The sequence below is a fragment of the Peromyscus maniculatus genome, chromosome 2 (assembly GCF_049852395.1).
Source record: "Peromyscus maniculatus bairdii isolate BWxNUB_F1_BW_parent chromosome 2, HU_Pman_BW_mat_3.1, whole genome shotgun sequence".
In the NCBI taxonomy this organism is placed as follows: domain Eukaryota; kingdom Metazoa; phylum Chordata; class Mammalia; order Rodentia; family Cricetidae; genus Peromyscus; species Peromyscus maniculatus.
Window position 1 is genome coordinate 104299423 of NC_134853.1, and position 14080 is coordinate 104313502.

Genomic DNA, 14080 nt, shown 5'->3' on the forward strand with positions numbered 1-14080 from the left:
ACAGGGTTTCTCTGTGTAGCTTTGCGCCTTTCCTGGAACTCACTTGGTAGCCCAGGCTGGCCTCGAACTCACAGAGATCCGCCTGGCTCTGCCTCCCGAGTGCTGGGATTAAAGGCGTGCGCCACCACCGCCCGGCAACTATGGGGATATTTCTCACTCACACCGCCAGAGCCAGTAATTTCTTAGAAGTCTCTACTGAAAGAACTGTGTTCTGACTTGACATGGACCTTGCCCTCCCCTTCTTTTACAATGTCAAGAACTGAAGGCCAGGTCTGCACATGTTAAGCAGGCATCAGATTTTGTATCTGTTTTTGCTTTTTTAGAAATAGGTCCTAAATTCTGTGGTTTATGTATATTGCTATACATAATTTGCACTTAAGTAGGCTTTTATGAAGCACCTTGATTGTACTTATTAATTTCATTTCTTGAGATCTCAAATTACTATTTTATTTTTGGGGTTTTGTTTTTTCTGAGACAGTGTTTCTCTGTATAACAGCTGTGGCTATCCTGGAACTGAATTTGGAGACCAGGCTGGCTACTTGCCAGTTTTTAAAAATGAATTTTTTGGGTTTATAACTTGAGAGCAGGATGTAGATTGCTAACTTCAGTGATGCAACTTCCAGGAAAATTCAAGACATTACTGCTAGATGAAGTTGTATTCTAAAGGCTCCTAGTCCTGATGTCAATTTAGTATCACCTTGATTATAAACTTGGAAGCAAAAAATTCTGTTATCAGGTGTCTCTGTTGTACCCAGTGGGTTTTTAATTTGGGGAGGTGATTGGGTGATGGTGGGAGAAGTTAGTTCCATCAGAGTTAAATTCAAACCACCTAAGAAGAAAGAACACACCACAGAAGGCTGAAATGAGGAATGCATACGCAACTCTTCAGGGTTTCTATAGGAGGTGTAACCAGTTTAGGGTTGGTTGGTGTGAGCGCTCCAACTCCTACCCCTCGGCTGAATTACACCCAGCACCTTGTGCGTGGTAGACATGCATTCTGCCACTAAGCTAACTTTTCTAGATTGGTCTTCTGATTAATGGATATGAGGTAGAAAAATACAGAAACTAAGGAAATATAGAATGGCAACTTCTGGGATTTATTTGTTTTCAGTACTATAGATCAAACTCAGAACCTTGTGCATACAGACAAGTGCTGTACTACTGAACCCTGACTCCAGCCCAAGGGGATAGGTTAAATAAAGAAAATGACGACTGGCATGGTAATCCATCACTTGGGAGGCAGAGGCAGGTTGGTCTCGGTTTGAGGACATCCAGGGCTATGCAGAGAAACCCTGTCTCAAGGGGGGAAAATGTAGGAACTTCGTTTAGGTCAGGTCTTGGTGGGATTTGTGGTTAACTGGTCTTTAAAATGGACACTTCCTTCCTGTTTGACTGCAGCACAGAGAACACAAACCGTACCAGACAATGTTGGTATTGGGCAGTCAGAAGCTCACCGAACTGAGGGATTCAATTTGCTGTGTCAGTGACCTCCAGATTGGCGGAGAATTCAGTAGTACTCCAGACCAGGCCCCTGAGCACATCAGCAAAGTAAGGTGACCTTTCCCTTCCCCTTCAAGATGAGGAAATAGGAAGCAAAGGAAAGAGTGACTGCTGCAGCAGGGCCTGAGTGTGGACTGAGTGTTCTCATGTTCGTGGGACTGACTGGGCGCTGTTGTCTCTCCTGCCATCCCTGGAGTCTTTCAGAGGCAGTAGTCGTTGTCCACTGTCTGCTCACATTTACAGCTGTCTGATGCCCCCTCCTGAGCTTTCCTGCCTGTCTAGCCGGCCGGCCACTTGTCTTTCCTTTCCCTTACAGTCGGACTTGACCGGGCTCCCTTGTTCATTTGTCTCTAGTTCCAGGCCTGAGCTCAGTCAGCACTCTCCACTGAGTGACAGCCCCAGCCGCACTGTGGCTTTCACTTTGGTCTCCATCCTATTCAAAGTGCTGTGAGATTTTAGTCCACCTTAACTACCTCCAGGAGAAGTTGGGAGTTCGCCAAGAGCTGCCGCCCTTTGACCCCTTCTTCCCTGCTGTAGGGTCATGGCCAGTGTCAGACAGGGAGATGGTGGACCGTTGATCTTCGCTGTGGTTTCCTCTTCGTGAGGCAGAAAGGCCCCAGTGCCTCTTGGAGAGAGCCAAGTATCCATGGACTGCCAAGACATTTTCAGAAGGGAGGGAGGGCTTACCTAAGCAGACAGAACGACCCTATCTTGCCGAATCTCAAGACAGAAAGACTGCTCTGGTTCCGTTACATGGTGCGACCTTGGCAGAGGACCCTGGATTTACCCTCCCACTAAGGAGAGGGAGGGAGGGCATCTCTCTGCAGGCACATAAAGTGACATCGGAGAGAAGTAGGATGAAGTTAGAACTTGGAGAAGAATCAAAAGGCAATCTCCTTTTTTCACTAGCCATGTACATTTTTATTTCTTTGATTTTTGAGTCCCATGTTAACACCCCATGGGGCTTCACACAGTGAATTTGTTTAACTGCCTTCTCCATGTGTTCCATGTTCCTGTTTTGAATATTATGGTGTGGCAAAAAGCATCTTACCATGCATCTGGGGGGTTTCATAGTCACATTTCCAAACTGGGTTCCAGACTTTCCATGACCATTACAGTGCATATCATACCTGGTGCTGTGTCCACTTGCCCTATAAACCACTATGTTCTATGGCAGACGTGGAGATGAGTGTCATAGCTCAGGCAGAGGTTGCACTAAATGGTTGTGATTATGTTGAAAATGGTTTTAAGAAACTTATACTCTTCCAAATTACCATGTCAGTACTTGGGGGAGATAACTGCAGTGATAGAGAGAAACAAATGGATCTTAAGGAAATAGGTTCATCTTTCTTTTCAATAAGAAAGCACTCGTCTCTGCTCACATTTACAGCTGTCTGACGCGCCCCCTCCTGCAAGCTTCTTAACCCTACCAGAAAAAGAAGGTATAGCTATAAATAAATTACTTTAACGTGGGTGGTACACTCAGGAGGCAAAGGCAGGCAGATCTCTGTGAGTTCAAGGACAGCCTAGTCTACATAGCAAATTCCAGGACAGCTGGGGCTACATAGATTTTTTTTTTTTTTCTTTAAAAACCAAAAGGAGGGGTTGGAGAGATGGCTCAGTGGTTAAGAACACCGGCTGTTCTAGACAACCTGAGTTCAATTCCCAACGCCCACATGGCAGCTCACAACTGTAACTCCAGTTCTAGGGGATCTGACATCCTCACACAGATGTACATGCAGGCAAAATACCAATGCACATAAGTTAAAAATAAACTATTTTTTTAAATAGGATTAATTTAATGGGAAAAATCTGACTTCACTCTTTGTAGCCACCTGTCCGCATTAGTAAAGAGCAGTTTGAGTCAGGTGTACCAGGCATTCCTAGACAACGGGACTGGTCAGTTTAGAGAATTTGTACTTTGTGCTAACCCTTCAGTTTTCTAAGCAGGGACTACATAGTTTACTGTCTTATTCACATTTTTAAAAATGTATTTGTATGGGAGTTTTGCCTACAAGTATGTGTACCACATGTCTGCAGTGCCTGAGGAAGCCAGAAGAGGGCATTGGGATCCTGGAACTGAAGTTACAGATGCCTATGTGCTTCCATGTGGGTTGTGAGCTGCCATGTGGGTGCTGGGGAGGAAACCCAGGTTCCGAGGAACAGCAGCAAGTGCTCATAACCACTAAGCCATCCCTCTAGCTCCCTGTTGTCTTACTGAATGATATTTACAGATATGCTGCTACATTCTTTCTGCTTTGTCTACTAAATAATAGCCTGATCGTTGAGCACACACCACGTGCCGAGTGTGTGTATGTTGGCCTTGGAAAGAACGGTCATCTTTTCACAAGAAAAAGAGCAGTCCTGAGTTCACCACACAGTGGGAGAGGCTGGGGTCAGGCCCATGTTTCCCCTTCACAGCCCCGGTGCTGGCAGGGTGCTGGTTGTGGATGACTATCTGGTGAGCAGGCGCTGAAAAACAGGGATTACACTTCACCCACAGGCTTTTTGCACAGGGCTTTGTGGGGCGTCTATCTGTTCAGAAATCTGCTTTGTTTCTCCTTCTTCGGCAATGTTTGAGGAATTATATTTATGAAGTTTAAAAGCATTTAGAAGGGCAGATACCTATACATGAGGTACTGATTGAACCTAACATCTTTTTGTTGTTGTTGTTGTCCCTGGTTTTTTATTTTGTTTTGTTCTTTGACACAGCATCTCTCTACATAGCCCTGGCTGTCCAGGAACTCACTCTGTAGACCAGACTGGCCTTGAATTCACAAAGATCCACCTGCCTCTGCCTCCCAAGTGCTGGGATTAAAGGCGTGAGCCACATGGCGGGGCTTGAGCCTAACAACTTAGAGCCTTAAAAAGACTATTATATTGATATTTGTATTTTACAGTGTTTTTTTTTTCTTCATTTGCTTCTGTTGAAAAAGTTTCAAAACATAAAATCATTATAGAGAATGGTATAATGAACCTCATATATTCATTACCTATGTTCAGTAGCTTTCAGCTTTTTCCCAAAATTATTTTTTTTTGTTAACACCATTGTACACCAAAGAAAAGTGAAAATAAGTCCTTGATTCCCTGCCATGTGTCCCACTGACAGTTGTGAACAGGTTTTTCAGGGAGCTGCAGCTTTTACAGTGAGCTAGACTGTTAGTCATTGCCAATGTGCCACAACTTGGGAAACTCCAGTGTATTTAAGTCCCTATAGCTTTAAAGTAAAAAAAGGACTTGCTAGTGTTTGAAGGACGATTATTGTTTTTAGAATAAAACTGTATTTTTTAAAAAAGCACATAAACAGTGCTAGTATTTTCTGATAAAGTATCAAATACATTATCTAGTATCCTGACTGGCTTGGAACTTGTGAATCTTCTGCCTCAATTTCACAAGTACTGGGATTGCATGTGGGCACTATTAAACTTGCCCATACGCTACCTGTTTGTACAGTGAGGAGAGGTTATTAACAGGTAATATTTGGTAGGAACCATTTTTGTTCTTTTAGAGTTTTCTTTGTAAATAAGCAATAATGTGAGAAGGCACTAAGTTGCTCAAGTTACTTCTGATGGAGTTTTATACGAGTGTTATATGATGAACAAAATTGTATGTATACCACTGTTTCCAAAATAAGGCAATAGTTATTCTTTTAGGATATTTATTTACTTGTTTGAAGACAGGGTCTCACTGTGTAACCTAGGCGCGCTCTCTCTCCGCCTCCCCCCCCCTCTCTCTCTTGCGTGTGTGTGTGTGTGTGTGTGTGTGTGTGTGTGTGTGTGCGCGCGCGCTCACAAGTAAGCAAGATTTTATTGAGTAACAGCTTATGACAGCAGAGAGGGAGGGGCCCCAAACATGAGTTGCTGAGTATTCCTGTGGTTTTATGGTGTATAAATTATGAATACTTGAATTGTTACAAATGGGCTTTCATTAAATACCATGTGTTTTCTTGTAGGACCTATACAAATCAGCTTTTTTTTATTTTGAAGGAACCTTTTACAATGACAAAAGATACCCAGAATGCAGAGACTTAAGCAGGTACTAGTCCCAAAAATCTTCCCAAAGTCTTGTGTTTTTTCCTGTCAGTTTTTGTTCTTTTGAGAAGGGCCTCACTATGTAGCCCTGGATGGTCTGGACCTTAGTGATTCTCCTGCTTCTGCGCCCCGCCAAGTGCTGAAATTAAAAACATGTACCACCACACCTAACTATACAAATGTTTATCTCTAGTTGTTTTTTTCCAAGACAGGCTTCTGTATGTAATCCTGGATGTCCTGGAACTTGCTCTGTAGACAGGCTAGCCCCATATTCACAGAGATCCACCTGCCTCTGCCTCTTGTGTGCTGTGATTAAAGGAATGCACCACCATGCCCAGTTTATTTCTAGCTTTTAAATTAGTGACAGCTACACAAATCTTACTACTGTATTTTTAAGGATTCCTCTCTGCCCCCCAAGGAACTGTTTATAAAGTTTGTATTGAATGGCACGTACCTCTAAAGGTACTTGGTTATTAATCTCAGGTGATAATGTTAATCTTTCAGTACTTTTTTCTTGTTTTAAGGGCTTAATTTTAATTGTGTGTATAAGGGGGAAGGAACGCTATGTATTTGTGAGTGCAGGTGTGGCAGAGCCAGAAAAAGAACGTGGATCCTTGGAGCTAGAGAGTATCTCGGGGTCTGTGGAAGAGCAGCACACTCGTACCCACTAGCCATTTTTCTTCCCTCTGTTTTCTGCATGTCTCATATAAATTATTATTTGCCCTGTGTGGGGAAGTAGGTGGAGACATGTGTGATGTTGCTCAGGTAGAAGAATACAAAAATTCATTTCTAATAGCATTTTATTAACACATTTCATTATCGGTGGCCACAGCCTCCGAAGTACTGGTTATAGCCATTTTTCATCCTTTTTTAAATGTAGTTTTCAACATTTGTTCTCAGTTCTTAATAATAAAAATAAGTGAGTGCCCTAAAGAGCTGTCTGTAGCTTCTGTGGGTCATAGCTATAAGTACTTAATGAGAAATTTTTTTTTCCTGGTTTTTTAAGACAGGCCTTCTCTGTGTAGCACTGGTTGTCCTAGACCTTACTCAGTAGACCAGGCTGTCCTCAGTTCCACCTGCCTCTGCCTCCCGAGTGCTAGGATTAAATTCGTGGACAGCTGTCACCACCAGCAGAATAGAATGTGAAACGAAGAAATACTAACATTCTCTAACCAGGCTACAGTCCACAACCCCAGAGAAGCTAGGTAACGAGGGGGAAGGGGAAACAGGAGGGTAAGGGAAGGTGCCAGGAGAACATTAGGGAATGCCACGGTCAGGTTGGAGGAGGGACAGAGAGGGAGAACAAGGAAAGAGATATCTTGGCAGAGGGAGAAGCCATTGTGGGTTTAGGGAGAAACCTGGTGCCAGGGAAATTGCCAGGAACCCACAAGGATGACTCCAGCTAAGACTCCAAGCAAGAGTGGAGAGGGTCCCTGAACTGGCCTTCCCCTGTAATCAGATCAATGACTTAGGATCATTGACCTTATTTGTCATCATAGAATCTCCATCCAGTAACTGATGGAAGCAGATGCAGAGATCCACAGCTAAGCATTGGGTGGAGCTCCCAGAGTCCAGTCCAAGAGAGGGAGGAGGGATTATATGAACAGAGGGTCAAGATCATGATGGGGAAACCCTGAGAGACAGCTGACACAAGCTAGTTGGAGCCCAGTACCCTCATGGGACTTAATTAGACCCTCTGAATGTGGGTGACAGTTGTGTGGCTTGGGCAGTTTGTGGGGCCCCTGGCAGTGGGACAAGATTTATCCCTATTGTATGAACTGGCTTTTATAGCCCATTCCCTATGGAGGGACGCCTTGCTCAGCCTGGATACATATCAACTTGATATGTGAGACTTTGTTGACTCCCCCATGGGAGGCTTTACCCTCTCTGAGGAGTGCAGGGGGGTGGAGTGGGGAGAAAGTGGGGGGTGAGTGGGAGGAGGGGAGGGAGTGGGAACTGTTGTTGGTATATAAAACGAAAAAAAAATTTAAATAAAAAAGAGAAAAAAAATACTAACATTCTAATCTTGGTACATGCTAATTTTTTGTAAAGAAAAAAAAAAGCCTGTTGCCAAAAGTAAACTGAGGACAAAATGTGGCATTATTATACATTTTTTGTTTGTGCTAAAGTGGTACATATCATACAGCCTCCCAAAAAACTGGTCCTTCCTGGGATGACAAGGGCAGAGGTGAGTCTCCTTACTTCAAGGCCATCCTGGTCTACCCAGTGGAGTTCTAGGATAGCCAGTGCTACATAGTGAGAAAGACCCTGTCTCAAAATATACAAAACCCTAAGAATAAAAAAGAGCTGTTACTCAGACAGATGAAGAGTTCAGTGTCTGATCCCCCAGTACACCCACAAACCCCCTTTAACATTTTTACTCTGTGGGGGCTTAGATGTATGTGTTTATGCAATGGCACACATGTGAGCAGAGAAAAACTAGTAGTAGTTAAGTCTTATCCTTCCACTGTGGATCCTGGGGATTGAACCCAGGGTCATCAGGTTTGATGACCAATGCTGTTACCTAACTGGTCCAGATTCACTGTTCCTAATCCAAGAATTTATTAACCATCATGATCTTCCCTTTGAGATGGCAACCATCTGTTTAATTAGGAGGCCAGATTATGTGAAATATTGCAGATACAAACTCTTCTTTACTGTTCAAGTATCAATAATAATGTTTTATCTTTACCTTTCCCCAAAACAGAACTATTATAGAGTGGTCAGAGTCCCATGATCGAGGATATGGAAAATTTCAGACTGCTAAAATGGAAGACTTCACATTTAATGACTTGAATATTAAACTTGGCTTTCCTTACTTATACTGTCACCAGGGAGACTGTGAACATGTTGTTGTTATTACAGACATAAGGTATGTAGCATCACTCAGGGAATATTTTATCTTAAAAATGTTATTAATTGGGGGGAGGAGAGGACACATTCTACAGCAGGAGTTGGAAGTCAGGGGACAGCTTGCAGGAATCCCTCCTTCCACCACGTGGACCCTGGGGATTGAACTGAAGTCATCCAGCAACATTCACCCACTGAGATGTCTCTGTCTCTTTAATAGTACAAAATTATAAGTAATTTAAAAAGAAATTCAGAGAATTAAAGAGTTGTTGCTATGGCTTGGCTTTGGAGCAGCAACATTACTTTCCATACACTTGGAAGTGGTCACACTCTATATTGTTACTTTTTTTTTTTTTTAATCTAAGCTAGACTATTGCCAGCCTGTTGTCCCAGCACTTGGGAGGCAGAGGCAGGTAGATTTCTGTGAGTTCCAGGTCAGCCAGGTCTACTTAATAAGAGACTGTCTATAAATCAAAACAAGTATCTCAATTTAATTGAAATCATAGTAATTCTGTAGTGGGAAATTGAATAACTAAATTCAAAAAAAAATGAACAGTTTAGAATTGAGGGGCTGAGGAAATGGCTTAGCGGTAAGAGTGCCTGCTGCGCAAGTACGAGGACTCCAGTTCAAATCTCAAGAAGACATGAAAAGCCAGGAATGGCCCTGTACACCTGGAACTAGTGCTGTGGAGGAGAGCGATGAGAGGAGCGTCCCTGGGCCTCCTGACTGCCAGCCTAGCTCTAGATCTGGTGAGAGACCCTGTCTCAAGGCAGTAAGGCAGAGTGGTAGTGCAGGGTACCCCGTGTCCTCTTCAGGTACCTCCATGCACACAAGTACCATGTACCAAGTACCTACCTCAGACCCACAAAAGACAGAAAGCAGTTCCCTGAGGAAGAAGAATGTAAGGGTAAGATCTCATAACTTCATATCTACATGACCTTTAAAAATTATTTACAGTATCTATTTCTCTTTGCTAACCTTTAAGAAATTAAAAATCTGGTTTTTTTATTTGCATATACACACACATTTTGTTTTGAGACAGATTTTGTTTTACATAGCCCAGGTGGGCCTCAGACTTACTGTGTAGCTAAGCTTTACACTCTTGGCCCTTGTGATTGAAAGGTTTGCTCAGTAGTTAAGAGCACAGGCCAACACTCACATGATGGCTCACAATCACCTATAACTCCATGTCAGGACTCCCAATATCATTTTCTAGCTTCTGTGGCACAAGGCAGGCATGTGGTGCATAAACATACATCAGGCAAAACATATTTAAAAACAAAAGGCCTGGTCTTCCTGTCTTCCTTCAAAGTGCTGAGATTAGAAGTGTATGCCACCACATCTAGGGTGTAAATTTTAGAGCTGACATCTTTAGGATTTAAATTGTTCCATGGGAGTTTATGATTTCTCCAAACCATGCAACTGGTTAGTGGTACTTAATAGTTCTGACATTTAACATTAGAATCTAATTCATGTCATTTGAGTATCCAAATCTTGGTTTTTAATAATGCAGTCAGAGCCAGTTAATCTAAGTAAGGTATCACTGGACAGCCTTGCTTATACTGTATTCCACAGAAAACAGTGCTGTGTTGAGCAGAGCAAGGACTCCGATGGAATGTATTTTTAAAAAATACTGCATATAGTAACTCTTAGACCATCACTGCATGTTAGCATAAAGGTAATTGAGAAATTCAGTCCTTGCTCAATCAGAAAAGCTCTTTGGGGAAAGTGTTCAGTTGCAGGTGACTGTGCTTTATTACTAAGCTAGGCAAGAACTCTAGCACTAAGTGACATCCCCAGTATGGGGTTAGATATTTTGTAAAGTGCAACCTGCTTAAACCAAGTACATGAAATCAGTGTACTGGAGAGATGGCTCAGGGGTTAAGAGCACTGGCTGTTTTCCAGAGGACATGTGTTCAATTCCCAGCACCCACATTGCAGCTCACAGCTGTAACTCCAGTTCCAGGGGACCTGACACCCTCCCACCAGTGCAGTATTTAAATTTAAATAAATTAACCATCTTCTGTGAACGAAAAATGGAAGGTCAAACCATGTTCCTAACGTTGGGGAACAGGTATAGTGTTTGCATTTTAATATCTTCATCTGTTTTCCTCATGAAAGGCTTGTGCATCATGACGACTGCTTGGATAGAACACTTTATCCCCTTCTTACCAAGAAACACTGGCTGTGGACCAGAAAATGTTTTGTTTGCAAGATGTATACAGCCAGGTGAGTGACTGTTTCTTCCCTTTAAAAAGTACTATTTTTCACTTTTGGTATTTGGGATATCTGCTTTCAGTTTTGAGTTTCAGAATTTTATCTACTAGAGTGTTCCAGTGTTAGTGTAGTTAAATTTTGGTTAAAATTAGCATTTTGTTTTGTACAAAGGATCGAACCCAGAACCTGCTGCCATTAATCAATCACTAGGCTATAACCCCACATTTTAAAACAAGGAAACGTATACATGAAGTTCAGAACAAACTTCAAGGTTATGAGGAGCCCTATGCTTTCTGTTTCTCTGCTGTCACGTTTCATCTCAGTTTTTCATGAAGCCAAAATAAGATTTTTTGTTTTTGATCAGTCACTGGGACACAGACCTATAATTACTCAGGAGGCTGAGGTAGGAAGATTGTGAGTTGAGTGCTGGCCGGGGCAGGAGTGTAGCACGACGTGAAGGACTCGAGTCAATCCTGAGTGCTGTCAGCGTGTTTACACTGGGGATTATTTTCTGGTTTGTTTCAAAGAGGAGAGTCTCACACAGCCGGAGCTGACTGTCCTCAAATGAACTGTAAAAATGGACTTAACCTTGAATTTCTGATATTCCTGCCTTAGTCTCTTGAGTGCTGGGATTATAGGTATAAACCACTGTCCCCAGCTATGAGATGATTCTTACTATTAATTAGAGCCCAAAAGTTTGGAAACTACTCAGGGAAATGAATGAAAATTTAGTATCTTGTTTGCTTTGGATTCCCTATCACAGTATTTTCTAAAGGACCATTAGGAAAATAGAAATCAGTCACCAAAATGAAAATCAAGGAATTGGTTGAAAATTTCCAGAACATTCAGAAGAAAATGAGACTAAAATGATAAACTAGAGGAACTTAAAAGCAGAAATTTCCTGTGACCAGTGACATGGCATGAAACAGTCTCAGGTGAACATTGGCACTTATACTCCCTGTGTGTAGAGCAGACTCTGTAATGTTTTTATCTTCCAATCTAGATTCAAATGCTTGCATTCCCAAACTAACCAGCATTTGTTAAAATAAGAATGATAATGGCCCCTGTGCAGGGATGATATGCAAATTGAAGTGTTTCTTTTTTTGATGACACGGTCATCTCCAGTCATTTGTAGAGTAACTAGAAGAGCTTGGACATGGTCTCCACATAGAGAATTATCATACTCTATTCTCTTTAGATATGTATAAGCTTGCTTGTTTTAAAATAAGTATCTGGTATGTGAACACATGCCTATAATCCCAGCACTCTGGAAGCTGAGGCAAGGGGATCATGGTTTTGAATCTGGACCACATAACTAAATTAAGGAAGTCTTTTGGGGTCATAGACCCTTTTAGAAAACAAGTGAGTTACTTAAAGGACAGGGGTTCTCATGTTGTGTGCTGCTTTCTGATAGATTGTTTCCTTAAGAGGAAGTCTTAGGTAACATAGTTCTCCCGCATTCCCTGTTTTATGGCCTAGTGTCTGTGGAGGCATCGGGGAGAGGGTTCTTTATGTACTGTTAGAGAGCACTGGTTTGCCATCCTTGAATACAGTTTCTCATGTGTAGTGACCCCAACCATAAAATTATTTTTGTTGCTACTTCATTAACTGTAATTTTGCTGTTATGAATCATAATGTAAATATCTGATATGCGACCTCTGTGAAAGTCATTCAACAACCCCTCCCCCAAGGAATCATGAGGTTGAGAACTGCTGTTACAGGCTATAACTCATACAGTGTTGAAGCATATTTTAAAAAAATCTCTGAGTTCGAGGCCAGCCTGGTCTCCAAAACGAGTTCCAGGAAAGGCGCAAAGCTTCCCAGAGAAACCCTGTCTCAAAAAAAAAAAAAAAAAAAAAAAAAAAAAAAAAAAAAAAAACCAGCTGTAATACAACATACATTTTTTTTTTTTTTTTTTCAACTACAGATGGGTGACGAACAGTGACACCTTTGCACCGGAGGATCCATGTTTCTTTTGTGATGTTTGCTTCAGGATGCTCCACTATGATTCCGAAGGCAACAAACTAGGGGAATTCCTTGCTTATCCTTATGTCGACCCAGGAACCTTTAATTAGTACCACCAAAAAAACATTTTTCCCCTACTAAAGTTTAATTAATATATTTATTACTTATTACAGTGTTTTGTGTTGTGGCTTTTAATTAAGTTGTTTATGTTACTGAGATGTAGAAATACTTTTGTATTCTGAATATATAAACTTTGTTGGAAACACAATTTCTGATTCTTTTCTCCGAGTCCTATGCATTCCGTACCCAAATGGGTTTTGCTAATGATAGAATGCAGTTAACAATACATGAAGTCTAGTAGTCTTTTTAAAGAACTCTGTGAAGGATGTGAGAGCTACACCTCCTACTATGAAGTGTCCAAGGTAAAGACCCTTCAAATATCTGTAGTAAGGAGAAATTAAAAGCAAATTATTTGATAAACAGAATATTAGTAGTTACAATTTAATTTTGGGCTCCTGTGATAATTTTTAAGGCAGATGCTATGAAAAGATTTTAAGTGACACTCACAGCATTATTTAAAGTGTAGCCCATTTCTTGAAATCACAAATGGGTTGAGTTTAAAATGTCATTTACAGTTATGGCTAAAGAAAACAATAGCAATTTTACATTATTGTGGCTCACTTAATCTTCATGTGAAAATCAGAAGAGAGAAAATCGTTTCAGTTCGGTGCTTCCATTCTTCTGTCCCCTTGCTGTAACCATAAAACTAGAAGTGCTGTACATTTCTAATTCAGAGCTATAGAAAAACAAAACTGCTAAACAGATTTTATCAAAATATTTTGTGGAAACTTTTGGGGTAGAAAATGAACATCTATAATAATAATATAAAGTAGGCTTTTAACCATTACTTTCTCTGTCCTAGGTTTAATTTAAATTCAGCTGAATCTTCTCTAGATGGCTGCTAAGAACAGATAATTAATTACCTTATAAATAAACCAATGAAGCCTACACATCTGTTTAAGATTGTGAAGTTTAAAAGAAGGTGAAGCATGTATCGTGTCACAAATCCAATTATGGCGACTGACATGGAGATGACAAGTGCCTGCATGTGGTATGTCTAGAAGTATTCTTGTTTAGCCAACACAGGGTACCATTTACTCAGCAGGGCTAACTTACTATGTGCCTAAGTTTCTTTCCTGTATTGAACAGGGCTAACTTACTATGTGCCTAAGTTTCTTTCCTGTATTGAATGGTGCTAACATTAAGTACACTGAGAATTCTGCTGCAGAATCATACATTCATAATGAATGAAAGATTTACTCAATATCTTCATAAATACAGCAGTTCATGTGGGTCTTGTTCATACCAGGAAGTTAGTTATCCCTAATACATGTGTAATGCCAATTACCCCATTTTAATAGACAAAGATGACATAAGAGATAAACATTATTGTATGGAATCCTTATTGTTTATTAAGAATGCTATTCTATTTCCTTTTTACCAAAAGTTCACACCT

The 14080-nt window shown here is 41.2% G+C and overlaps 1 protein-coding gene across 3 annotated transcripts in view; it reads left to right on the forward strand.

Annotated features, from left to right (window-relative positions):
* Snapc3 (small nuclear RNA activating complex polypeptide 3) overlaps positions 1-14080 on the forward strand; it is a 66008-nt gene that overhangs the window by 19159 nt on the left and 32769 nt on the right. Inside the window, exons 5-9 of one of the 3 annotated variants that reach the window (XM_076564446.1) lie at positions 1399-1548; positions 5453-5535; positions 8239-8403; positions 10504-10611; positions 11363-11491. In XM_076564446.1, the coding sequence (XP_076420561.1) occupies positions 1399-1548; positions 5453-5535; positions 8239-8403; positions 10504-10611; positions 11363-11372 (516 nt within the window). In that variant the 3' untranslated portion in view covers positions 11373-11491. Of the gene's footprint in view, positions 1-1398; positions 1549-5452; positions 5536-8238; positions 8404-10503; positions 10612-11362; positions 11492-12526; positions 13676-14080 lie in introns of those variants that run through there. The other 2 variants (XM_006975989.4, XM_076564447.1) reach the window with 2 other exon arrangements.